The sequence below is a fragment of the Panicum virgatum genome, chromosome 4N, assembly GCF_016808335.1.
Source record: "Panicum virgatum strain AP13 chromosome 4N, P.virgatum_v5, whole genome shotgun sequence".
Taxonomy (NCBI): Eukaryota; Viridiplantae; Streptophyta; class Magnoliopsida; order Poales; family Poaceae; genus Panicum; species Panicum virgatum.
Genome location: NC_053148.1, coordinates 40432015 through 40457835, shown reverse-complemented (window position 1 = coordinate 40457835; position 25821 = coordinate 40432015). Strand labels below are relative to the sequence as shown.

The 25821-nt window shown below is 45.4% G+C and overlaps 2 protein-coding genes across 6 annotated transcripts; both read left to right on the top strand.

Annotated features, from left to right (window-relative positions):
* Positions 1 to 9550: 9550 nt before the first annotated feature.
* Positions 9551 to 15720, top strand: LOC120669703 (110 kDa U5 small nuclear ribonucleoprotein component CLO-like). Its single transcript, XM_039949527.1, has 10 exons — positions 9551 to 10437; positions 11793 to 11861; positions 12205 to 13398; positions 13508 to 13606; positions 13728 to 13886; positions 14154 to 14239; positions 14333 to 14531; positions 14672 to 14782; positions 14880 to 15086; positions 15215 to 15720. The coding sequence occupies exons 1-10, from the start codon at positions 9670 to 9672 to the stop codon at positions 15308 to 15310; spliced, it is 2988 nt and encodes a 995-aa protein (XP_039805461.1). The 5' UTR covers positions 9551 to 9669; the 3' UTR covers positions 15311 to 15720.
* A 433-nt stretch (positions 15721 to 16153) lies between these two features.
* Positions 16154 to 25788, top strand: LOC120669701. 5 transcript variants are annotated; one of them, XM_039949524.1, is made up of 16 exons: positions 16154 to 16576; positions 17193 to 17737; positions 18098 to 18197; positions 18270 to 19048; positions 19155 to 19226; positions 21715 to 21786; positions 21865 to 21899; positions 21984 to 22071; positions 22163 to 22291; positions 22690 to 22881; positions 22977 to 23056; positions 23951 to 24023; positions 24092 to 24193; positions 24434 to 24545; positions 25109 to 25217; positions 25298 to 25788. In XM_039949524.1, the coding sequence occupies exons 1-16, from the start codon at positions 16255 to 16257 to the stop codon at positions 25476 to 25478; spliced, it is 2991 nt and encodes a 996-aa protein (XP_039805458.1). In that variant the 5' UTR covers positions 16154 to 16254; the 3' UTR covers positions 25479 to 25788. The 5 variants fall into 5 exon arrangements, with proteins under 5 accessions (XP_039805458.1, XP_039805459.1, XP_039805460.1 ...); XM_039949523.1 differs by having other exon boundaries at positions 16155 to 16576; positions 18098 to 19048; positions 25133 to 25217; XM_039949522.1 differs by having other exon boundaries at positions 16155 to 16576; positions 18098 to 19048.
* Positions 25789 to 25821: the final 33 nt, after the last annotated feature.

Here is a 25821-nt window from a genome sequence, read left to right as displayed (position 1 = left end):
CCAGAGGGAACACCGGATGTGGGCCCACCCCAGAGAATGGGCGAGAGGGAGTCAGCTTGGACTCCGGGATCTACAGCTACTTAAATGCTGCATAGCTGATGACGTTGAGGCCAGCCCCACTGTCGATCAGCACGTGATAGAGCCTGACATTGGATATGACAGGGGCGGTGACTAGAGGTAGTACACCGGCCCCAGCCATATTCTCCGGGCAGTCGGATGGCCCGAAGGAGATGGTGGTGTTCATCCACTTCTGGTGCGGCGCCGCCTTCGGGACCCCCGGCTTCACCGAAAGGACCTCTCGGCGAAAGGTCTTCACGTCCCGCCGGGAGACAAGCTCCCAGCTTCCACCGTACATTATGTACAGCTTCTTGCGGCGGTCACCGTCGTCGGAGTCGGAGTTCTCGTCTTGGTACACGCCCTTCAGTTCCCGAGAGGGGGATTGGTACCCCAGCTCCTTCTCCCCAGCAGCAGCGCCGCTGCCGGAGGCTTTCTCCTTGCCAGGCCTCTGGCGTAGAGGGGGTGAGCCATCCTTGGAGGACTGCTCACGTCGCCCACTGACCCGCTTCGCGAGCTTCTGGATCTCGCGGCAGTCAACGGCGCTGTGGCGTGCGTTGGGATGCACTGGGCATGAACCTCCGCTGCCACCTTGCGGGCGCGGACGCTTGCCATGCGCATTCTGGCCCCCAGCCGCTGCCGCAGCAGCTAGCGCCGCTGCTGCAACGGCTGGTGCGCCAGGATGTGACACCCCGCGACTCCGGTTCTTGTTCTTCTTCTTCTTGCCACCGCCCTGAGCGGTAGCACCGGAGCCACCAGCTTTGGTATCTCCATCTTGGGGGGCTGAGTGCCATGCGCGGCCCTCAGCGGCCCAAGCACACTTGTCTGCCAGGGAGAAAAGTGTGGTAACGCTTTCCACCTCGTGCGTCGCCAGCTTCTCGAGCATCTTCTTGTCACGTACCCCCTGTCGGAAAGCAGTGATAATAGATGCATCGGAGATACGAGGAATGGTACCCCGTACCTTGGTGAAGCGGGAGATGAATGCCCGGAGCGTCTCTCCGGGTTTTTGCCTCACGGCGTGGAGGTGTGCCTCCACACCATGCTGCTGGTAAGCACTGGCGAAGTTCGCTGTGAACCTTGCACAGAGCTCCTCCCAGGACTGGATCGTCCCGGGAGTAAGATTCATGAGCCAAGTCCGGGCTGGCCCGGTCAAGGCTATATGAAAGTAGCTTGCCATGACGGTGTTGTTACCACCAGCTGTTGTGATGGCGGTAACATACACCTGCAGGAATTCCGACGGGTTAGTGGTACCGTCGTACTTCTCCGGCAGGTGTGGGCGGAACTTGGACGACCATGCCACTGCGCGGAGGTGATCTGCCAGCACAGCGCAGCCTACCCCAGCCACCGGGGTGCCCGCCTGTATCCGGGCGTTTACCGGAGGCTTGGGTGCCACCACGTCCAAGTCAGCATTGAGGTTGCGGCCCTCAATGTTGAGACGGCGCTCTCGCGCCCTCTCCACGGAGATGCGGGCATCCTCACCTGCGCGCCTGCGGTTGAGCTCCGCCCGCAGGTCTTCTGTCCGCGCACCCCTCACTATGGGGGAGCGCACGGACGCCGACGCACCCCCTGGCGCCGGTGGTAAGGTACCACCGCATTGCCAGGCGGAGGTTGTAGCCCAGACTTTGCAGAACTGGGGGAGGCCTGAGCTAGATGAAGGAGACGGTCGACGTCGTCTCGCCACTGTCTCAGGGCGTCTGGCGAGGCTGCAGCAGCCGAGGGGTTGCGAAGCAACTTCCTAGCCGCCGCCAGCGCTCCGCCGCTCGCAGCTTGTGAGGGGGCCCTTGACGGGTGCCCTGACTCTTGCCGACGAGCAGCACGCGCCGCCGCCGACGGTGGCTGCTCCACAGGCACGGTTGCCCCTGGAGCAGGAACGCGAGAGGCGTGTGGCGTGGAGGACGCCACACCCTCCATCATCTCCACGTCGTCCACCCGAACCATGGAGACGAGCAAGAGATGAACCGAAACCAGCTGCCCCCCTACCTGGCGCGCCAAATGTCGTGGTGTGGCAAACCACAACCGGGTGGCGGAATGCACCTGCCTCAGCCCAGAGGGTGGATACTCGGGGGTTAGCTAGCGACTAGTTCGATCTCGCTCAAGAACACGATGAACAAAGCAGGATTAGAGTGGTTCGGGCCGCCGGAGCGTAATACCATACGTCCACTGTGTGTTGTATTGCTTGGGTCTGGATCAGCTTGGAGCTAAGCCCAGCGTGTGTCTCCGTGTGAGTGTTCTAGCGTGCTCCTGAGAGCTTGTCGTGTACAGCGAGCGCTACCCTTTTATATCTCAAGGGAGGCGCGTACATGGCCGTTGGGTCCCCGACAGGTGGGCCCAACCGGTGCAGTATAGAATAACGTGCTATTCATACATTATGGAGTTGCAGGCGAAGGAGATCTCTCCCCTGGGTTCCCTTGCCTGCTCCTGGAGTCCCCCGTTCAGCATGTCCAGGCGCTGTCTTGTCGGAACGGCGCCAGGCGTAGCTAGCGGCGTCGCCTACCACGTAGCTGAACGGGCCGCGTAGCTTGCGGCGTAGGCGGCATGATGGAAAAGTGTCGTGCCATCGTATCCAATTAATGCGGCAGACGGGTTCTGCGTGGGTGCGGCGCAAGCGGCTTCACTGTGTACCTTGGTAATACGCGGTGCACAGCGAGGCCTGACAAAGGCTGCCCTCGCGTGCCGCGGCAGCAGAGCACGCCTCAGCCACCCGCATTGAATGCGGTGGGAGGGCGAGTCTTCCAGCGGAAGGCTCGTGCACGAGCCCGCGCCCGTGCCTTCGGGACACGCGGCGGCTCCGGACCCCCGACGGTATGTTGATTCTACCGCGAGGGGGGTCCGGATGGACGCAGGAGGTTCCGGACCCCTATGGGGGGTCCGAGGCCTCGGCTGTCAGCTAGGAGCTTCCTTTCCTCAGGGACACGTGGCATCTCCGGACCCGTCCCCAAGCGGGGAACGGGTCCGGGGCCGTTGGCCTGGTGAAGCAAAGGCCTGACCCGTGGGGCCCGACTGCTCCGTCCTTTGGGCATAGTTACAGATAACTACGCAGGTCCTGCCTTGCTGCAGTAGGAGTGGGTATCCCTGCTACAGGGTACCGACACAATGCATTGTAGAAATGGGGGTTGCTGAGATTTTTGTGGAGGATGGTGGAGCAGAAAAACAGTGTGAAGCTGAATCTGATGCAGAGAGGAATGTGAGTGACTTTGAGGATGAGATGGTTGATATGGAAGAGAAAATGTCTGAAGATAATGGTGTAGAACCAATTGAGAAGCAAGTAGGCTGTAAAATCTAGTCAAGGGCTGAAGCTGAGAAGCAGATAATGTGTCTGCAAGAATTCTATAGGAGTCCAACTAAGAAGTATCAGCAACTCAGTGTGTTTGTTAATGAGGAGGTGAAGGGAAGTGATGGATCAGATGACTCAGAAGACAGTGACTATATGTCTGGGGATGCATGTTCCTCAGAAGAAGATGATGAAGCTGCAGAAATTCTGAGTAAGTACAAACCTTTCAAGAAGAAGTTGAGGAAGGGTGAAAAGACCTCATTAGATTATGTGGTCTTAGGCAGTAAAGCAGCAAAGCAAGTTCAAGAAGATACTCAGAGTGAAGGTTATGATACTCCCTATGTAGATTCAGATGTTGATGACTCATTTGAAGAGATAGGCAGTGATAGGGAGATCAGGCAGAAGAAAGATCATTACAGGAGGTTCAAGTCTAGTGATGATGTCACAAAATTTGAGCTGGGGATGAAATTCTGTGGGAAAAAAGAATTCAAAGAGGCAATCATCAGGTATTGCTTGCATGAGAGAAAAGTAGTCAGATTCATCAAGAATGATCCTAAAAGAATTAGGGCTATATGTGATTGGCAACACTGCCCTTGGGTCTGTTTGTGCTCCAGGTACTCCAGAACAACCAGCTGGCAAATAGCAACATTTAGAGATGAACATACTTGTCCCCCTAGGAGAGATAACAAGCATGTGACTGCCAGGAGGATTGCTGCCAAGTATGAAAAGTTTATAATGGCTAACTCTGGGTGGAACTTTGTTCAGATGAAGAGTACTGTGCTAGAAGAGATGGAGCTGACAAATTTAAGGTGAAGCATTGGGATCACAGATTCACAGTTGATCTTCAGGCTAAAACATGCAGATGCAGGTACTGACAGCTATCTGAAATGCCCTGTTGCATGCCATATCAAGTATCTATTTCATTACAAATTCTTTGGATGAATACATTGCTGACTGCTACTCGGTGGAGAACTTAAGAAAGAGCTACATGCACTGCTTGGAGCCAGTTGAAAGCCAAGATAGCTGGCCTACCTCTGATAGACCAAAACTGAGAGATCCTGGATACAATAAGATACCAGGTAGACCCAAGACACAAAGGACTAGAGAACCACATGAGAAACCAAAAGCAACCAAGATGTCTAGAGTTGGAACTGTCATCAGATGTGCAAAGTGCGAAGGTATTGGCCATAATAGGAGCTCTTGCGACAAAAAGAGTGCCACTGCCCCTTCTGGTGGTGCTGCATCTGGTTCTGCTACTAGAGGCATGAGTGGCATTGCACCATCTGCTCCACCTGCCTTAGTTCGTCGTGCAACAACACATGGTGCTCATTTTGTTCCTGGTCATGCATCTGGTTCCAATCAAGTGCTTGCATCCAGCAAAAGAAAGCTGTCCCTCACAATTGGAAGCCAAGACTCTGTTGGCACCACTACTGCTAATACTAAGGTACAAAGTTCAACTATTTCATTATTATCAACCATTTTCAATCTGTTATCAACCAATTAAAGCTTTGTTCTTTTGTAGGAAAAAAGTCTAGGTTTGGTGCACAGCAAGGCAAAGGCAAGGGTTCAAACTGGCCCATCAGGGTCAGCAACCATCAAAATGCATGCACATGCTCCAAAATCAACAGCAACATCTAGTGTTAGTGTTCAAGTCAGAGCAGGATCAGCATCTGCACAATGTTCAACTCAGGAACTAGCAAATAAGAAACAAGTTCAGAAGAAGCCGATTGCACCAGGACCAATGCTTCTCCTTCCTCCTTGGGACTCTGCCAAACTGTGAAGTGCTTCCATGCCTACTGAATGTAGGCCAAACAATTTATTTCCATTTGTGATGTTTACCAAACTGTGTGGCTTATTGTGTCATTAAACTGTCATGTTTGTTCAGTGATGTATGACAAACTGTGTGGCTATTTGTGTCATGTATGCCAAACTGTGTGGCTATTTGTGTCATGTATGCCAAACTGTGATGGCTTATGCCCTATGCAAAATGCCAAACTCTATGGCCTTGAATATTATGTGTGCAAATAATATCGTTCATTCTGTTACCTTTGCAATCTTGTCAATTTACTTGCATCACAAACTCGAGGCATACACATACATCCCAGGATAGCTGAAATTCCATAAGCTAGACAACACTGCCATTACACACCACAGTTTCAAAGTACACATCCTTTACAAATGCATCACAAAAGAGGTGGTACCACACAAAATACAACCTACCACACAGATGCACCATCTACTTCCATTACCATGTCCACTCCTAGATCACATATCTAGATCATTAGCATTCCTAACTGATGCACTTCTTCTTGGTTAAACAGAAACTACTGGTAGCACTACAAGCCTAATCTAAGAACCAGCAAGCAGCAGCACCACCAAATCCAACAACCAAACCAACAACCAACAGCTTGTTCATCATTGCCTTCTGTGACTTCGCCAAGTTGCCAGCATTCAGAGCTTCGTTGGCTTCCTTCAGAGCAGCGATTTCCTTCTTCATCTGCTCCATCTTCACCACAACATCAACAATTGCAGACTTCACCTCCACCCTTTCACGCTTCAGCGCCCACACAGCGTCACGCAGGTCCACCAGCAGGGTAGCGACGAATGGATCCACAGGCCCCTCGAACCATTCCATGAAACCACATCCTCTAGACTGCAATGTTCCCACCAAACGATTTCAAACGTACATTGTATTACGGACTACCATAACTGAATCCAGTTAACTTTATGTACTTACCCGAGCATTGTAGCACTTCAAGTACCTCCATTCCGGATTGTCATCGCTCCAGGAGATCAAGAGGGCTGCCTTCGTCCCGCAGTTGCAGTTCACGGCAGGCTCGTAGTCGAACGGCCCTCTGCGGTACGGGATGGGCGATTGGCGGCGCCAACCATCTCCGTTCCACAGTCCACGACCTGCGCTCGAGCTCATCGAGCTCGACATCCTAGCTAGGGTTCCCTACGACAGGGATTGGGTCCGCGGAAATGGAGGAGAGAGGACGCGGGCGGCGGCGGCGGACCGTTTATCAGTGAGAGGGGACTGACGAGTGGGCCCATGCCATGCGACGCCACGCGAGCCAGCGGACGTGTCGTCGACCCTGCGCCACGTCGGACGAAACCGGCCTCAAACCCGCTAAAGGAGGACCCATGCCCGGTATGGGAAGAACAGGGAGCCAGTTCAGCCGGTTTTGCGGTCCAGGGAGGAAAATCAGATTTCACGTATAGTTGAGGGAGGCAAAAAGGAATTTTTCCCAACCAAATAAGCTCAATGCCTATAACAGGCCTGGGCACTCTCTCAACTTAAACCCATTTTCGAGCGTGGGCCTCGTGGTTATAGGCATTGAGTGAAGGCATCTTGCTTGATAATACACCCCTCAAAAAAATATATATAGCTTGATTATATGCTTAAAATACATGTTGGCTGCAGCTACTTTGCAGCCGCTGCAACCAGGAAACCAGCTACCATTACCAAGCCGAACAATTGCAAGAGGCTGAGCTATTCTCTACCAATTGCTGGCTGGTTGCAGCTTGTGTAACCGCACCACCAGCCAGCTGCAATAATCTTTACCGAAAATCCTTATTATTACAAATTTAGACATTTATTATTACATTTCTAAGATCCTGTTCTTGCATATTCTCAAAAAAAGTAGCACAAAAATAAAAAAAATCTATTAAACGCTAAATCTAGCAAAAATCTCCAGAGCCGCAGTCTATAAGATTGTACTATCATAAATTTAAAGGAATCCTCGAATTAGCATAATAGTCCGATTTTCAACTTTTAACTACGACATCGGACTGCGGAGGCCGTCCAACTATCAACTAGGTAAATTTGGCCCTTTGAGTGGTTTCAAAGGTAGTTTTCTGCTTCTACTTTTTTTAAAAAAAATATAAGACATTATCATTAAACCTAAAAAATCAAAACAAAATTATTTTAAATTAGAAAAATATGAGTTATTTTTTCATAATTGGATCATTGAAATATTATAGACAAATGTTTTGATGAGCTATCATCTTTTCTACATGTATTATACACTCATACTTTAATCCCTATGTGTAAATATTTTTGCTATTATAACTACATCGATAAAGTAAATGAGTAAATGCTATCTCCCAAAACAAGTAAATATCTGGATGTAAATCTGAACTTGAGCTATCTATTTCGTATTCCTATTCGGATGCTATTCAAATCCGAAATCTACATCCGATTCAAAATCCATCTCTAGAACCGTTGTGCTCATGTGGTTACTTTCTGCTCAATGCATGCTCTGTAGAAAATTATGAATTCGCAAGCGATGGCTATGTGTTTTGAGTTTTTGTACTTGATGAGGACATCACTACATCGGATACGTACACGTTAAAATCCGAATCGTCTTCAACTTTGACTTCGTTTTCTTTTCAGAATCCAGAAACATACTGCACCAAAAACGACGCGCACGGCCACCTATGGAGTCCGTTTCAGGAGATCTTTATATGGTTGGAAAGATAATTTCATAACCTTTTCAGTGCCACTGAACTCGGGCCCCGTTCTCCAAGTCTAGACAAGAATCTATTTAAGACTGCCATGCAGCCTGTGAGCTTCTGGACGTTCTTAATTGTTGCTGGAGCATCCATGACCATGATGGTATTGATCTTCTCTGGGTTAGCTTCAATTCCTCGTGGCTGACGATGAATCCAAGTCATGTTTCCAGAGGGTACGCCAAAGCCGCAATTGGTTGGATTGAGTTTCCAGTAGAACTTGCGGAAGTTGTTGAAGGTTTCTTCCAAGTCAACGATGAACTGATCCTGGGTCTTGGTTTTGATGACGACATCGTCAACATAAGCTTCAACATTGCGATGTAGTTGGTCATCAAAACACAGCTGTATCGCCCGCTGGTAGGTGGCTCCTGCGTTCTGCAACCCAAAAGACACGGCCTTGTAGGTGTATGTCCCGTAAGAGATGATGAATGCCGTTTTGATTTGGTCTTCTTCTTTGAGGGCGATCTGGTGGTAACCAAAGTAGCAGTCGAAGAAGGATAGTAGAACACATCCTGCTGTGGAGTCGATTACTTGATCAATGCACTGTAACCCGAAAGGGTCCTTTGGGCAGTGCTTGTTCAGATCCGTGTAGTTGACACACATCCTCCACTCATTGTTGTTTTTCTTCTGGACAAGTACAGGATTGGCCAGCCACTCTAGATGGTAAACCTCCTTGATGAACCCTATTGTGAGTAGTTTTGCCATCTCTTTATTGATGGCTTCTCGCTTGTTCACGGAGAACCGTTGTAGTCGCTGCTTCTTTGATGTGGCCTTAGGGTCAACTTTTGATGCATGCTCGATCAACTCCTTGGGCACCCCTGGCATATTTATTGGTTTCCATGCAAACACGTCTCGGTTAGCCCTAAGGAAGTTGATGGGCTCGAGTTCCTATTTGTCGCTCAGCCCTGCACCGATGATAGCAGTCTTGGACTCATCTCCTTCTTGCAGCTGTATGGTCTTCGTGCCTACGTCACTGGCTGGTTTGACCGAGGACTGTCTTGGCCTTTTGGAGGGCATGGAGTCCTTGTTGAGGGATAACTTCTTGGCGGCTACGGAGCTTGGCACACGAATGCTTGAGGTGTGGATGATTGATTTCTTGTTGCATTTGAAGGACTTAAGCAGATTCCTGCGTAAGGAGAGAACCCCTGTGTTGCCAGGCATCTAGAGGAGTAGGTAGACGTCCATGAATTTGGCCAGTGCTGGTCTTCCTCCCTCCGTCCCAAAAAAAAGTCATCCTAGAAATTCTATGACAAATTAACAAGAAAGTAAAATGATCATGTTTGCCCCTATTTACTACCCATATTTGGTACTAATTGATTCTTGCATGCACATGCACTTTCTAAATAGATAAGATGATTTGTTTTTTGGGATAAATTTGAATAATAGGGTGACTTGTTTTTTGGGATATCATTTTTATTTTCGATGAAAAAATTTGAAAATGAAAATGATGGAATCTTTCACCGATCGACTGTTTCCATGGCTAGGAAGATGGGTCGGTTGATCGCCTGTTTTCTTTCCGTCCTTCAAAAAGGTTCTGTACTTCGCGTCAGAGATGGGCCTTAGGCATCGAAGCCCATAGGAGAGAAGGCAGGAGGATGAGAAGATCCAAAGGATGGGCTGGGCTCACTACCGGTTTTAAAAAAAATACGAATCGAAACTCACAGTGCCACGGAATATCGCGATAACTCGCGATTTCACTTTTGCACAGCCCGTTCTCCACTCTCCGTTCCGCGCCTCTCTGCTCTTCGCCTCTTCCCTCCTCCCAAATCCCAAACCTCTCGAGCCCGCTCCGCCGCCGAGCAAAACCCTAGCCGCTCCTCGCCTCCGCCGAGATGGACGACAGCCTCTACGACGAGTTCGGCAACTACATCGGCCCGGAGCTCGCTGACTCCGACGCCGACGATGACTCGGACGCCGGCGGCGCCTCCCCGTCCCCCTCCGCATCGCGTTCGCCGTCCCCCGCCGCGCGCTCCCCGTCGGGATCCCCCTCCCGCCCGGCCGCGCTCATGGACGTCGACGAGGAGGAGGACGGGGACCCGTCACAGCAGGCCGTGGTGCTCGCCGAGGACAAGAAGTACTACCCCACCGCCGAGGAGGTGTACGGGCCGGGCGTGGAGGCGCTCGTTATGGACGAGGACGAGCAGCCGCTGGAGCAGCCCATCGTCGCGCCGCCCCGCGTCGTGAAGTTCGAGGTCGGGACCCGCGCCGCGGCCACGTCCACCTACGCGTCCACCGACTTCCTCCTGGGGCTCGCGGGGAACCCCGCGCTGGTGCGCAACGTCGCCCTCGTCGGTCACCTCCAGCACGGGAAGACGGTGTTCGTGGACATGCTCGTGGAGCAGACACACGAGGTGGACACGTTCGACTCCGAGGGGGAGCGCCACGTGAGGTTCACAGACACTAGGGTGGACGAGCAGGAGCGGCAGGTCTCCATCAAGGCCGTGCCAATGTCGCTCGTGCTCGAGGGGGGAAATGGCAAGTCATACCTGTGCAATATCATGGACACGCCAGGGCATGTCAACTTCTCCGATGAGATGACTGCGGCACTGCGGCTTGCGGATGGGGCTGTGCTTGTTGTTGATGCTGCTGAGGGAGTAATGGTAATGTACACATTGTTTGCTTCACAGCAGTGCTTTTGCTATCGCAATATATGATGCTGAAATTGCTATTATCATCAGTCATCACACATTTTAGAGAAAATGTTAGGATCATGAGGAGATGCATTTAATCTTGTATGGAATACAGTTTAGTCAACCGTCAACCTAATTCACTTCAAGAAAAATTCACTAAGAATACATTCACCATCCAACTGTTTTTCCATCCAAATTAGAGTGCTCCACCCTCCATTTCCATTGGAAGGGAGTAAATTGTATCGTGCAGTGTTACAGAAACTGCTCCAGATGTGTCACCCATGCATTCTAAATGAACAACATGCGACACTGCTGAATGTAATAAAATAGGTGACTTTGCTGCTGGCATGTAGACTAATTTAGTATCTGTAGGATTTGAGTCAGATCGGTAACATTAATACCTTGCTTGCCAGATTTGTCAAGTACACCGTATTGTGTGCTTGGGAACAGTGTAGTCCTGAGGCTCACAGACAGCTTCACCTGAGGGGTATACACACATTCTGATATGGACATGGACTCAATTCAGGGAGAGGTGAAATATGCATTTGTATGATAAGTTGGCTTTAGTTTGGGTGTACGATGTCAGTGTATCTGAGGATTCTGATGCACTGAGCATGTATGAATATCACATGGTCAATCTTTTGGATTATATTAAAGGTCATGTTTTTATTTGTAATGATCAACTTATGGAGCATTGTGTTAACCTGTTGCAATTGACACTTTAAAGGTTTTCATTCATTACCGACAAAGTAGAGTAGCTAAATTTGAATCAATGTTCCCTCAATCTGAAGTGCCCAGATAACACAAATCAATGATTTTGTTGTACAGCAAAACGCAGTTATGTGACTTTGGTAAAGTAGCTTGTGCTGCTTATGTTTATGCTGGGAACATGAGCTGTGATTGGAAGGGGTTGTTTTAGAAATTAAAAGATGTAAGAACAATGTTTATGGAGCATTGTGTTAACCTGTTGCAATTGACCCTTTAAAGGTTTTCATTCATTACCGACAAAGTAGAGTAGCTAAATTTGAATCAATGTTCCCTCAATCTGAAGTACCCAGATAACACAAATCAATGATTTTGTTGTACAGCAAAATGCAGTTATGTAACTTTGGTAAAGTAGCTTGTGCTGCTTATGTTTATGCTGGGAACATGAGCTGTGATTGGAAGGGGTTGTTTTAGAAATTAAAAGATAATTAAAAGATGTAAGAACATTGAAAATAAATTTTTGTGTACTGTCATTTTCTACACATGCTAGAGTATTTTCTTTCTTTCTTATATGGAGATATAAAGTATCATGTTATTTATTTACCTTCATTGGTGATTAGGTTAATACCGAGAGGGCGATTCGTCATGCAATCCAAGAAAGGCTTCCCATTGTTGTTGTGATTAACAAGGTACATTTTTGTTGCTCGTTTTTCTACTATGTGCCAGTAGCAAGTTGAAATTAAAGTTTATGCTTACTGTGTGCGTAATGGGGTTCTTGAGCGGGTCGATAATGTAAAGAGGGGTAGAGGTAGACCTAAACTGACGTGGGATGAGTCGGTTAAGAGAGACCTTAAGGATTGGAATATCTCTAAAGAGATAGCTTTGGATAGGAGTGCTTGGAGACTAGCTATCAATGTGCTTGAACCTTGAACTTATTTCTTTCGGGTTTCATCTCTAGCCTACCCCAACTTGCTTGGGAAAAAAAGCTATGTTGTTGTTGTTGTTGTTGTTGCTTACTGTGTGCTATTACAGGTTGACCGATTGATAACAGAACTAAAGCTGCCTCCAAATGATGCATATTTCAAGTTGCGGCATACTCTGGAGGCAATTAATGATCTTATCTCATCATGTTCTACTACAGTAGGTGGCACTCAGCTGGTGGATCCTGTTGCTGGAAATGTATGTTTTGCAAGTGGTGCTGCTGGCTGGTCTTTTACCTTACAATCTTTTGCTCATCTTTATTTAAAGATTCATGGGATTCAATTTGATCATGAGAAATTTTCATCGCGCCTATGGGGAGACTTGTATTTTCACCCTGATTCGAGAACCTTCAAAAAGAAGCCGCCAAAGGAAGGAGCTAATAGATCATTTGTTGAGTTTATCCTTGAGCCTCTGTACAAAATATATAGTCTGGTTGTCGGTGAGCAGAAGGGGAATGTTGAGTCAAAGCTTGCTGAATTGGGCGTCACCCTGAGCAATGCAGCTTATAAGCTGAATGTTAGGCCTTTGCTGAGGTTAGCTTGTCGCTCAATTTTTGGCTCTGCTACTGGTTTTACGGATATGTTAGTGAAGCATATACCCTCTGTGAAGGATGCTGCCGCAAGGAAGATAGACCACATATACACTGGCCCACAAGATTCCTCTATTGTGGATGCTATGAAAAAATGTGATCCCAATGGACCCCTTATGGTTAATGTAACAAAATTATATCCTAAGTCTGACTGCAGTGTCTTTGATGCCTTTGGACGAGTTTATAGTGGTACGATACAGACAGGACAGACTGTGAGGGTCCTTGGAGAAGGCTATTCTCCAGATGATGAAGAGGATATGACTGTTAAAGAGGTGACCAAATTGTGGGTTTATCAGGCACGGTATCGTGTTGCAATTAGTAAAGCACCTGCTGGTTCTTGGGTTCTTATTGAAGGTGTAGATGCATCAATCATGAAAACTGCCACAATATGTCCAATGAACATTGATGAAGATGTGTACATATTTAGACCTCTGCGGTTCAACACCTTGCCTGTTGTAAAAATAGCAGCTGAGCCTCTTAACCCGAGTGAGCTTCCTAAGATGGTGGAAGGTCTTCGTAAAATCAGCAAGAGCTATCCTCTTGCTATTACTAAGGTAGAAGAGTCTGGAGAGCATACTATACTGGGGACTGGTGAGCTATATCTGGATTCTATAATGAAGGACCTCAGAGAGCTTTATTCAGAGGTCGAGGTGAAGGTATGTACGATGCACTTTACTACACTTTTCCTCTTTTTTTTTGTGTGAACCAAATTATTTATTTTGGGTGGAACAAATTGATTTGATTTGTTGACTTGTTGACATGCAGGTAGCAGATCCTGTTGTTACATTTTGTGAAACAGTTGTTGATACTTCTTCGATGAAATGTTTTGCTGAAACACCGAACAAGAGGAACAAAATTACTATGGTAAGCTTTTCCTCAATGCATTCTTTGTATTTGCTTTTAACATTCCTGTGTGGATCCTTGTTTGTCAATGTAAGGACAAGGGATGTTATTAAACCTTTTATCTTTGTGCCATGAAATGCAGGTTGCTGAACCACTAGAGAAGGGCTTGGCAGAAGATATTGAGAATGGCCTTGTTAACCTTGATTCCAGACAGAAAGAAATCACTGACTTCTTTCGCCAGCGCTACCAGTGGGATGTACTTGCAGCAAGGTCAATATGGGCTTTTGGACCTGACAAGCAGGTAAGTTGCCATAAATCGTGATTGATCTGGTATTATCTTGGAACCTTGGTTTCTCAATTGTTTTCCACCTGTTTATGGAGTTTCATGACCCCATCACCCTGTTGAACTGCTGATCCAAAAGCAATCTTAGTGCTCACTTTTGCAATTGACATTGATTTGTTCCCATACCATGAAGCACCCACCAAATCATCAGCCTTTTCGTTTGATTACCACTATATTTGTAGTAGCTCATTTCCTTGTACATAATGCATCTTACTTGACATGCAGGGTCCTAACATTCTTCTGGATGACACACTTTCAGTTGAAGTGGACAAGAACTTTCTCAATTCAATCAAAGATTCAATTGTTCAGGGGTAGGGCTCTGCACTTTTCTGTTAACTCGAAGTCCAATTTGAATCCTATTCCACTATCTTTTTTAACCAGTTTATTTATCAACCTATACATAGGTTTCAGTGGGGTGCTAGAGAAGGTCCTTTGTGTGATGAGCCAATAAGAAATGTGAAATTCAAGATCTTACATGCAAACATAGCTCCAGAACCATTGCACCGTGGTGGTGGTCAGATAATCCCCACAGCACGTCGTGTTGTCTATTCTGCATTCCTTATGGCTAATCCTCGCCTTATGGAACCTGTGTATTATGTTGAGGTCAGTAACATTGATTATCTGTAAATACGTGCATGCGTACTCATCCACAAATTTTGACCCTACTTAGTTTCTCTTTTGCTGCTTGAAACATATTTTAGTTTGCTGCCATGTCTGATGATCTTATGTGTGCACTTTGGTAGATCCAAACACCAATTGACTGTGTCTCTGCTATTTATACGGTGCTATCCCGGCGACGTGGTCATGTAACAGCTGATGTACCCAAGCCAGGCACTCCTATATACATAGTCAAGGTAAGGGACACAATGGTCTCTATTCAATCTTCATTTACCTTCTGGAAAACCTGTGAGACTCTTATTGATGATATTGTTTCTTTGTTTTGTTTTACAGGCATTTTTACCTGTTATAGAGTCTTTTGGATTTGAGACAGATCTCAGATACCATACACAGGGGCAAGCATTTTGTGTGTCAGTATTCGATCACTGGGCTATTGTTCCTGGTGATCCTTTAGACAAGAGTATTGTCCTTCGCCCTCTGGAACCAGCACCAATACAGCACCTTGCCCGAGAGTTCATGGTAAAGACCAGGCGAAGGAAGGTAAGAGATGTAGCTGCCTTGATATTAAGCAAATTTACAACTCATTCCTCAGGTTTTATCATCAGTGAGATCCTCATAGTATTACTAGTCATGGCCTTAACTGTGTGCACTATCAATCATATTTTCAGGGCATGAGTGAGGATGTGAGCATCAGCAAATTCTTCGACGAGGCCATGATGCACGAGCTGGCTCAACAGGCTGCTGATCTCCATATTCAAATGTAGTTCGAAAGCGAGATTAGATGTGCTTGGTTGACCAAGCTGGATCCAAGATGGTCACACTTGAGAAGATGCAAATGAGTCATCGGCATTTTTATTGCAGATGGAAAGCTAGAATCGCTCCTCTCTTCGGAAGTTCCAATCGCACCTCCATGTGCTGTCATTTGCCAGCGGCTGTTGCGCCTGGATTTTTGTTTGATATCATGTGGGGAGCGACCATTGTAGGATCGGGTACCATGACCAATCGTGTATGTACGATTTCTGTAGCATCTACATCATCTAACGAACTAGCGCGACCCATTGAGGGTTAAGAGATTTTTTGTTTAATGTGTTAACTCTGAGTGGCGATGACATCTTCGGGGATGTAGACATGCAGAGCATAAGTGAGATTTTGACTGGCTTGATCCCTTTTCTTTTTGCTTGTTCCTGCTCCGTTTCTTAAACTCGTTACAAAAATACAAATGTGTGGTTTTGAAAAAGTAGAAGGAACTATTTTATATTGTCTCTGTTTTCCTGTCATGTATGTATCCTTACGAAAAGATATTTCGTCTCAGGTACGTATGTAGTAGTCATTGCAGTTTGCAAGGTGTCAATTATCATCGACTCGATGGTATGAATCGATGATATGAGCTCGGAGCTTCAAACTCCAAAAGGTAAAGAAAAAAATACTATCCTCTAATATCGGCCCATCCAAATTAGTGAACGGGCCTCCACTTCTCCAGCCCACTTTAGTTCAACTGGCCCACTGTGTCATCCAACGGCCACTCTTCCTGTAATAATCCTGTCCCTGGAGATCTGAGTCATCAGAGAGAGAGAGAGAGAGAGGCGATAAAACACCGAAAAAATTTCCCTCCAAAAACCCGCGTCCCTCGTCGCTCTCGCTCGCCATCTGCCCCAAAATTTCGAACGCCAAACCCTAGCCCTCGTTCTCCATCCCAAGTCCCGTCTCCATGGACTTCGGCGGCAGCGGTGACCGCGGCGGCATCATCGCATCGCCGGGGACGGAGGACGAGAAGCTCACGCGGAGGCGCTCCCGCCGCGTGAGCTTCGCGGACACCACCGCGGTGCATGTGTTCGACCGCGACGAGGACTTCGAGACGCCCCCCGAGGAGCGCGAGCCCGGCTCGGCGTCCCCGTCCCCCGCAAGGTCCTCGGCGGAGCGGGAGGATGTGGACGACACCGAGGAGTTCCACCGGCCCCCGGTCATCTTCCTGCCAGACATCGAGTCATCGTCCCCCGGCAGCACCGCCGGATCCATCGCCTCAGCTGATGGTGACCCCCCCCCCCTCCCCCGCCTTCGTTCGTAATGAGAAGCTGTGTTAACCGGCACGTTTGATTTTGTTATGACCACGTTCGACACTTCCATATTTCCATATTTGATCGGGAATTAGTTCCTTTGTGTTCAAACTTCTGATGCGCAGATTGTTGCATTCGCAATTCAATTATTTAATCCTCGCTGCTTGGGGCCCCTTACTCTTTCAGTTTTGGATCCAAACGTTCGATGACAGACGTGGCATGCCCTGTTATTTGTTTGGTATATTTGGCAAATTTGCTGCGCAGAGTGCTAAATTGCCAGTGTAGATGCGAGTAGGGATAAAAATGAGCGTGTTTAAGTCAGCAGACATTCTTGTAGTGCTTTCTCAGTAAGATCACTAAAACCAAGCTTTGTTAATAGATTTGGAGATGCCACTATCTCTATTTTTTTTTTGGTTTTACAAGTTTTACAACTTAAACAAAACTATATGGCATGGGGTGTCTTGCTCTTATGTGTCCACGAATCTAGTGTGAGTGTGTGAACCTACCATTCTTTTAGTTATATGCTAACAATAATGTCATATTTTTTGTGGAAAAGGTTCTTCTCTTCTCACTATGCCCATTCCTATGACAGATGATAACTTCTTTGGACCTGTATCGACAAGCTTTATTCAAACAGGAAGACCATCGGATTCTGGAATATCAGAGGATGACAACCATGATATAACTATGGATTCCACGATGTTCTCGATGCATTTTCGCAACATTGATCCACCAGATGACTGTACAGCCAACTCAGCTGCCAGTCTAATGACACCTAATGTGGAATCTAAGGGACCCTTGAAAGAACTTACTGTATCTGATCCTGGAAGAACATTGAGTAGTGATCGGACTGACATGAGTTTGTTGACTGGTAACCCCAGGAGTTATGATTACGGTAAGCTACCACCCACATTGAACAGTATGATGCAGAAGGTAAATGGGGGGCAGCAAACAGAGTTTCCGAAAGCTGGAATAGCTGATGTAACTCCTGATTGTGTTTTAACCTTGCCTTCATCTGAGGAAGAAAATAGGGAAGGAAACTTGTGCATTGGCAATGGTACATCTTCTGGTGAGCTGAGCTCTGATAATACTATCGCGGAGCACATATCCATGAGTGATGATCATGAGAATTCCCAGGTTAGTACTTGACCCTTTGATTTGGTATATTGAACTTGCTTCATGCTTTTTAGCTATACATTATAACTTGTAAGTAACTGGAGCACCTTAACACTTTCTGATATATTGATGTTCCAGAAAAATTTTGACTGGCATGTTGGATAGATGCTAGGGAAACATGTATTTGGCACAGGAGGGACTAACATCCTTCATAGTTGTAGTCAAGCTGAGTTGTCTCACTAAGTTGCATTTGCCAGTTTATGTCTCTGACTGGGTTTTCCCTATTCTTGTTTCTCATGTTACTATTATTTGGTTATTTTATTTATTGGGCATCCATCACTTTGGTGCTTATCTGTGTATTGTAATTCAACTATTTTGCAGAATTGCAACTATGACCGCATGGTTGTTGACCCTGGTGTCAATAATACTGTAGAAGCTCCGGCAAAGCTTTCATCAGTACATAAATCCTCTGTGAACAATGGTGACTTACAATCCCATCTCTTACATCAATCTTTGTTGAAAGATCAATCACCTGGAACAAATAACACTACAGATGCTTCCCAACTGTCAAATGCTGCTCCTGCCATTTTGCTGATGGATGCTGAGCAGCTGCACCAGCAAAATAAAGTGATGGATACAGAAACCATTCTAGATACTCCAAGAAATGTAGGTCAGCAGTTGCAAGTTCTACAAGGCTCTATATCCTCCCTACGCTCGAAAAGGCAGAAAATCTTCACTGGTACTCCTCTATCCAACAGTAAAGTGGCAAGTGAGGAGGCTTGTTCTTTGGGTAGCGAGTTTGTTGAACATGGCAAGAGAATATCTGCTCTGAAGAATGTGCTGAAGACCAGGCTTCAAGAATCGCCTGCAGCTTGCAGGTTACCATTGGTTGAAAAGAATGAACTTGGTCATCAAGCAAATGACATGGTCAGAAATACTGAAGATCATGATTCCACCTTATCTGTTTCTTCTAATTCTGTTCCACGACATCAACTGAAGAAAACTGATGAGTCTTTTATCCTAGGCACTCCAAAAGAAGGGCTAAATGAAGCCACTAGGGTTCAGGATACTTCACGTCATGTCCTTACTTTGGATAGCCAACCTAGTCATGAATGCAATCCCCTCCTGGATTTAGATGTTGGAAGAAAAAGAGCTGCTACAGAAAATGGTCATGCTCAGCAAGAGTGCCCTGAGGAAATAGCTAAGGCAGCAAGAAGCCCCAAAAAATCAAGAAAAGTGCTTTCTTGTGTATCTCAATCTTCTCTTATGATTGAAGAAAAACAGAATGGTGCTCTTGGTAATGGGCAGTTAGTGAATGTTGATTGGGACAAGGTAAAACTGCAAGTTTATATATCCAAACTTTAAGTACTGGACAAAGTTTTTGATTGTTGAAGTGGTTAGCTTCTTTAAAAAATCAGGATTTTTCTCTTTTGTACAGGCACTATGTACCATCTCTAATGCAACGGAGCAAGTTTTGTCAGCATCAATAATTAAGCTTAATTTACAACAGGTATACTTATTCCCCTGCTACTGTGGTAAAGCAATACTCCCTCCAGACCCTTTTATAAGGCGTATAGCGCTTTTGGAAACGGCCGATATATAAGGCGCCTGTAGGATACCAATGCATCCATTAACTGAAGTGAATGCAAAGCGCAATATGCATGTGCATGTAGGATAACGATGCATCCATTAATTTTGGCAGTAATTCAATTTTTGCGATTGGGCGGGCGAGGCGAGCATGCATGCAAAATTAGCAACTGAATGGACGCCTAACAGCCTGCTGAGCACAGCGATTGGTGCTAGACTAAATGCTCGTATGCATGCGGCACAGTTACTTGATGGTTTCTTGGTATGTGTAATCCTACTTGCGCCTTAGAAAACGGCCTGGAGGGAGTATGATTTTTTGTTAGGAAAAAAATCTTTTACATGGAGTGGACCAATTTCACTATTGCAGGTTTTGCAATACACAGTATTGCCTCTAGCTAGTATCCTATAGTGTCGACTGAATTGCATACTTGTTTTATTTGGTAGATAAACCTAATAAAAATTAAATTTCAGTGAACTATAACTGTGCCCCTAGTTGTCATAAAAACAGTTTTGTGCTTAAGTCATATCCAAAACCACACAAGTGCGTCCATATTACTATGACTTGTGCTCTGTAACTAACAGCATTACTTCAGAGTTTGGACGTCAACTGGCATCCTGGGCCCAGATGTAAGACATGTTTAGCTCCAACTAACCGCACTATGTGTCTAGGAGCAAGATGTCAATTTCTGTGTAAACACGGTTAGTTTAAAAGTGTGGTTTTGCAATAAACATAACATGATGGTTATGTTGCTTGAGAAATGTTCTCCAAGAAACATAGTTTCTGATTATTTAGACTACATAAGTGTAGCTACATAAGAATAATTTCTATGTTCCGTTTTTTAGTGTCTTAGGATTCATGATGTCAATGTCACCAATGTTTCCTTGTCTATTTTCATTTTTTTTTTCTTGTCTCTTGAGGACGTAAAACGCTTGTAAATGTTAGACGTGTATGTGTGTGTGCGTGAGGGCCCTAGGTGCATATTGCGCCTGGGCTAAGGCCGGCTGTTATGTCAAGCCCAACTGATTAGGATAGGCACTGATCCCTGATTGGTGTATTCTATAAACCTCTCTAGGGCTTGCCTATATATTTAACACATTTGCTTAACCCTAATCAAGCAATCATTCCACGCAATCCTCATTGCTTTCATGGTATCATGAGTTCGGGATCCCCACGATCCCGCTTCCGCACCCTAGCGCACACCCCCTTCGCTGCTAGTCCGCCGCACTCCTTGCGGCGGCGCCCATCTCGGATCGTTGCTGCCCGATGCCTGGCCCTCCTGACGCCGACGCCACCAAGGCCAAGGCGGACGCCGACGCTGAGGCGGCCGCCAAGGCCAAGGCCAAGGCCGACGCGCGCGCTGCTCGCCAGGCAAGGCGTGACGTCGCCCTCACCCGCGCTCGCCAGGCTGACTAGGTGACCGATATCTCTGCGCCCGACGGTGATGGCGACTTGCACGACGCCCTCCTCCACGAGGCTGCCGCCGTCCTCAACCTGCACTCCCAGGCGGTGGCTGTGCAGAGCATTCGGAGTCTTGTCCCGTCGTCCTCGACACTACCTCCAGCAACTACTCCAGATGGCGGGAGCAGTTCCTCCTCACCTTGGGAAGGTACTAGCTGCAGGATCATGTCGTCATGGCCAACCTCCCCGGGGGCGCGCTAGGGCTTCGTGAGGGTGGCGCGCTCGAGGGGCGCCGTGGGAACAGGGCAGCCGCGGCGTGAGAGGAGGGGTGCCGGCGTCGCGAGTAGCGGAAAACTAGGGTTTGAGGCCTAGGGTTAGAACCCAAACTCGTGATACCATGTAGGAGGAATAGAGATGCATATAATGGATGGATTTTATTAGCCTGAGCCTTGGGGCTGAATATATAGGGGTACATGATTTAGAGGGCAAGGAGCCTCTCCTACATACTCCCTCCGTCCTGAAATGTAGGGAATTCTAGGACTCAAAATTTGTCCTCAAATATAAGGCATTCTAGGTTGAAAGTGGATCCAACCATTTTAATTGTGCATTGTTTTTGGGTCTTTCTCAATAGAAAGACGTGCATGCAACCATGTATGGAAGGTGCATGTGGGGAAGGTGCATGGGAAAATGGCATGCTACCTTAATTAGCACATATTTAATGACCCAAATAGAGTTCCAATGTAAAATGATTAGGGGTAGGAGAGTCTTTTCTACACAACCATAATCTGTCCTAAAAACTCTAGAATGCCCTACATTTCAGGACGGAGAGAGTATATGGTAGGATACGGATACAATCCTAATCTACCTAATATAGAGATATCCCTAATATACTCTAACACTAACCATAGGACATTTAGGACAAGCTAATTAGTACTCCAGGTGTTCTGTTAAAATGTTTATGACATTCAAATGTCATACTTAATGTTGTTTTCTGTTTTTCTTTTGAATGAAGCTTGATATGCTAAGCGGTAGGCTGGATGAGATTCATGTGGCTAGAAAATATAAAAGGCTTGCTACTGCTGTGGTATGCTCTCATCTTTTATCTTTTAATTTTGGCAACAGTTCCACTTATCTAGGTAACATGTTTGTTCTTTGCATCCAGAGGATCAAAGATTTTTGTGGTGATAAGCAAAAGAGGTACTTATCGATTGGCATATATATTTCAACATTGCTGGCTGCTTTGAGATGAAACCTAATTTATAACTCTACCTGTGTCCTCAGAATAGAGGAGGCAAGATCTCTCCATGAGAAGCTTTTTTATGAGAAGGCAAAGCTTCAAATAAATAAAATGAAGCTAGCTAAACTCCAAGTAGGAATTTCTTTATCTTGTTTAAAAACTTTTATGGCCTGTAAGTTGCAGTCAGATGCTATCTTAGTCCTTTATTTCCATTATGGTACAGAATGAGGCTCAGCTATATCAAGATGGAATTCAAGAGTGCCGCTTTCTGAAATCTAAGATTTTGGGTGCTGAACAAATGAAGGATGCTTGTCTTCCTGCAGCAACTTCAATCAATGCCAGTGATAGACAGGTAATGATTTGATGCAAGGCATTCTGCCTTTTTTTTTACAGGAATGCATAACACAATGCAAATTGCCTAGTTAGTTTCAGCTTGCAAACCTGTATCTATATCCATCTATAAGAGAGCAGACAACTAAGCGATTGATCTGCACCCCAATCATCTAAATGCCTCTTCGGTGCCATGGTGTTGATCTATTAATTCTGGACTTGGAGTAGTCATGCTTGTTGTGTTTATTACTTCCATAGCTTCTATTACTTATGTTGTTACAATCATCCTTTTCCATTGCTCTCGTTGTTCTTTTATCCTTCAACTTGGGCAATACCCTGTTGCTTCTACTGTCAACTAAACTTGCATTTGGTAAACTAAAGTAGAGTTCTATTTGTTCATTTATACTTCTTCTTACCCAGGTAGAGCTTGCTATTCTGACCGAAAAGCAGCTTGAACTCAACAATATTCAACAGAAGGTGGAGCACTTAAGGAGTTCCCTTGATTGTTTTCGCAATATTGAAGGTGACATTAATTATGATAGTGTTATGCGGCATGCTGAGGAGCAGTTGAAGATGAGAAATCAGTGTCACTTCATCCACCGGCAAGCAGGGGTACTGGTTTATGACTTAGTGTTAAAACTACTGTGTGTACATTCTATCTGCAGCCACCCCCCCCCCCCCTCACAATTTTATTTTTGTTTATTCAGCTCCCAGAGGTAACTGACTTCGTTAAAAGGGACAACAAGCGTGAGCTCATCCTCAACTATCACAATTTGCTGTTCCAAAGGTAATCATTCTGCAAACTTTGGAATTGAAATTGCTACATCATTGGTTCTTGGTTTAAACAAATTGCTGGTTTTATCTGTCTCCGACTCAGGTGCAAGTTTCTAATAGAAAAGGAGGTCCATTTACTATCCCAAAGAATCTATTTGGTCTGCCTGACACCATGAACCAAATGTCGGCTCAATTTACTCCAGGAAAATGTTTCACTTGGCCCAATCTACCCCTAAATAGATTTGTCCTTTGTGTTTGTTGATGTGTTTTAGGTTCAAATTTTGTGGAATGATAGGGGACATCATACCTTCATGGTTACATTCATAGGTTTGGAGCATTTTGTACTAAATTGCCCTGGAGATACAAAATTGCCTGAAAAATTCTTGAAATATTTTTCTAACAAAATATCATGTCCTCTATCGTCCCACATAAATTGAACTTAAAATTCGACTTATACATGGAGAAAAGAAAAAGGGCAATATTATGGGTAGATTGTAATTGAAATAGTTTGGGGCAGATTGTGCTGAAATTGTGTTTAGCAGGTTAAGCGGGCAAAGTGGATTTTTCTGGTAGTAAAATGGATGACCTTTTCCAACAGAAATCACCTAGATTTCCTTTGATTTTGGTGAACTTGCTTGGACTTGACAAGTTGCAACCATTTATGTTCACTGTTTTTGAAATAATATATTCTATGCAATAGTAATGCAAACAAAAATTATTATGAACAAAGACTTTCTACAAGCCAAATAAGTCCCTGTTCTGAGTCAGACTATGGTAGGTTCCTGGCTGATAAAGCATGCTGCAATTGTCTTAGCTTCTGTAAATCCTTCTAGCAAGGCAATAAATAAATACACTTTGCTTTGTCATTTGAAGTGACTTATTTTGTTTCTTACCATTCCTTCGACAGGATCATCATAAACATCAGTGATAAGTCTAGCATATTTGTGAATAATTCACTGAATGGAACCAAAATAGGACAGGTGAGATGATCAAACTATTTTCATTCTTCTGTATGCAATCAATTTCATGACACTTGACTCTTGGTCAGACATTCCCAAATTTGGATGCATCTGTGGCATTCAATTTTGTTTTCAAAGCTGAGGAGAACCAAAGAGTTTGTGATTTGCAATCCTTGCAGAAGACCACGATGGTAAGCTTAACTTTGAATTTGGTATTTTCATTGTGCCGCAATTCTAGCTGTTCACTTTAAGGGATGCTTATTCTCATAAAAAATTCCATTAGCTATGCCTTCCTTGTATGAACTGAACATCTGTGGACCAATTGTATCTGTTTGAGCATAGTTATACCAAATTTTTTGAAATGGCTGTCATGTGTTCAAAGACATATAGAAGAGTCCTGTTTACTAACATGCATCATTTATTTTTTGCAGGAAACAAGTTTGCTTCTGGGTAATCTTGTTGATGTTTTAGAAGAAATCAAGTTAGCCAAAATAGAGTTACTAAATCTTAGTTCTGCTGCTTTTGTCTTGGAGTCCCAGACAGGTGTGCTCTCTATCTTGTCTACCTTCTATCAAGTACTGGTGTGATTTTGTCATGAAGCAGTGATATTGAAATGTTTTTTGAATATCACTCATAGAACGTTAGGTTCACATCCATATGTGCGACAATGGGTTGAAATGCATAAGCAGCTTTTTCTTACATTGATTGAGAGGAGGTGGGTGATGTGCAATAGCTGTCAAGTAAAACTGTTGTCTCAATGCAGAAACGGAGATTTCTCCATATTTTTATAGACGAAAGTGCATCTGAAAGAAACAGAGAAAAACAGCATTTGATTGAAACAATGGTTTCAGGTTATCTATGTAGCATGTTTTAAGCTGACTTTATATTAAATTCTCTAATGTAATACTCCCTCCATTCCAAATTGTAGGTCGTTTTATTTTTTTCTAAAGACAAAGCTCTTTCTGTGCACCTAGATACATGCCAAAATGACCACCAATTTGGAACGAAGGGAGCTTCTAAGAAGCATAAATGGCACAAATTGCAGATCAAGTTCTAACTAGCTGCAGTACACTATCTCTCCTAACCAGGAACTAAGTAGCTACTAGTGTTTGCGCTGTTTTGTGTGTTAGGTGAACTTGGCCTCTGCTTTTGCTTCATGAGCTTCAAGAGCAGCAAGAAGTTTGCTTTCATCATCAACATGACAGACTTGAACCGGTTCGTCTAGTATGACTAAACCTTCTTTCTAAAATGCTGTAATGTATACTTAGTGCTAAACCTTGTTTGATTTGGAACAGCTCGGTCTATCCTTCCGACCCATCTGAACTGCCGATCAAGGTTTGCGAAACTCAGACAACACTAGCACAGCCAAGCATAGATGAGACCATGGCTTCTATAAGGAACCTGCAACCTGGTTGCACAGTGATACTACGGTTGTGCCGGATGGTATCTCGGCTGATTAATTCGTTGGCAGTCTAAGTGAGCACCGGAGTACAGCATGTAGGAAAGTAGACATCATCCAGATGTGTAGGCAGTAGGCATTATCAGTTTTCTGTAAGTAGGTGTGCAGCTGTTGGTAAATGTTCGGATCTATATATCAGAACGTCGAGTGGGTTTGTTGCTGCAAGTGGAAACCAAGTGGTTTGGTTACCGCAAATCTTGTAACTGCCATTGTATTGAAGCAGCACTAAGGAGTTGATAGTCCATGTACTTCTGTTATAAACATGGTGTCATTTGCGTTGGTTAACCGAAATGCAAATTACTAGTCAGCCAGTTGAAAAACGCACAAGTAATTGTATTGCCTTTTTTGAATGAATGAATT

Excerpts from the sequence above, each read along its gene's own strand:
- LOC120669703 (XM_039949527.1), top strand. The coding sequence starts at position 9,670 with ATGGACGACAGCCTCTACGACGAGTTCGGCAACTACATCGGCCCGGAG. Across the intron at positions 13,887-14,153 it reads CTTTTGGACCTGACAAGCAG|GGTCCTAACATTCTTCTGGA; the intron begins GTAAGTTGCCAT and ends CTTGACATGCAG. Across the intron at positions 15,087-15,214 it reads TAAAGACCAGGCGAAGGAAG|GGCATGAGTGAGGATGTGAG; the intron begins GTAAGAGATGTA and ends TCATATTTTCAG.
- LOC120669701 (XM_039949522.1), top strand. The coding sequence starts at position 16,255 with ATGGACTTCGGCGGCAGCGGTGACCGCGGCGGCATCATCGCATCGCCG. Across the intron at positions 17,738-18,097 it reads ATGATCATGAGAATTCCCAG|AATTGCAACTATGACCGCAT; the intron begins GTTAGTACTTGA and ends ACTATTTTGCAG. Across the intron at positions 24,194-24,433 it reads CCTTGCAGAAGACCACGATG|GAAACAAGTTTGCTTCTGGG; the intron begins GTAAGCTTAACT and ends TATTTTTTGCAG.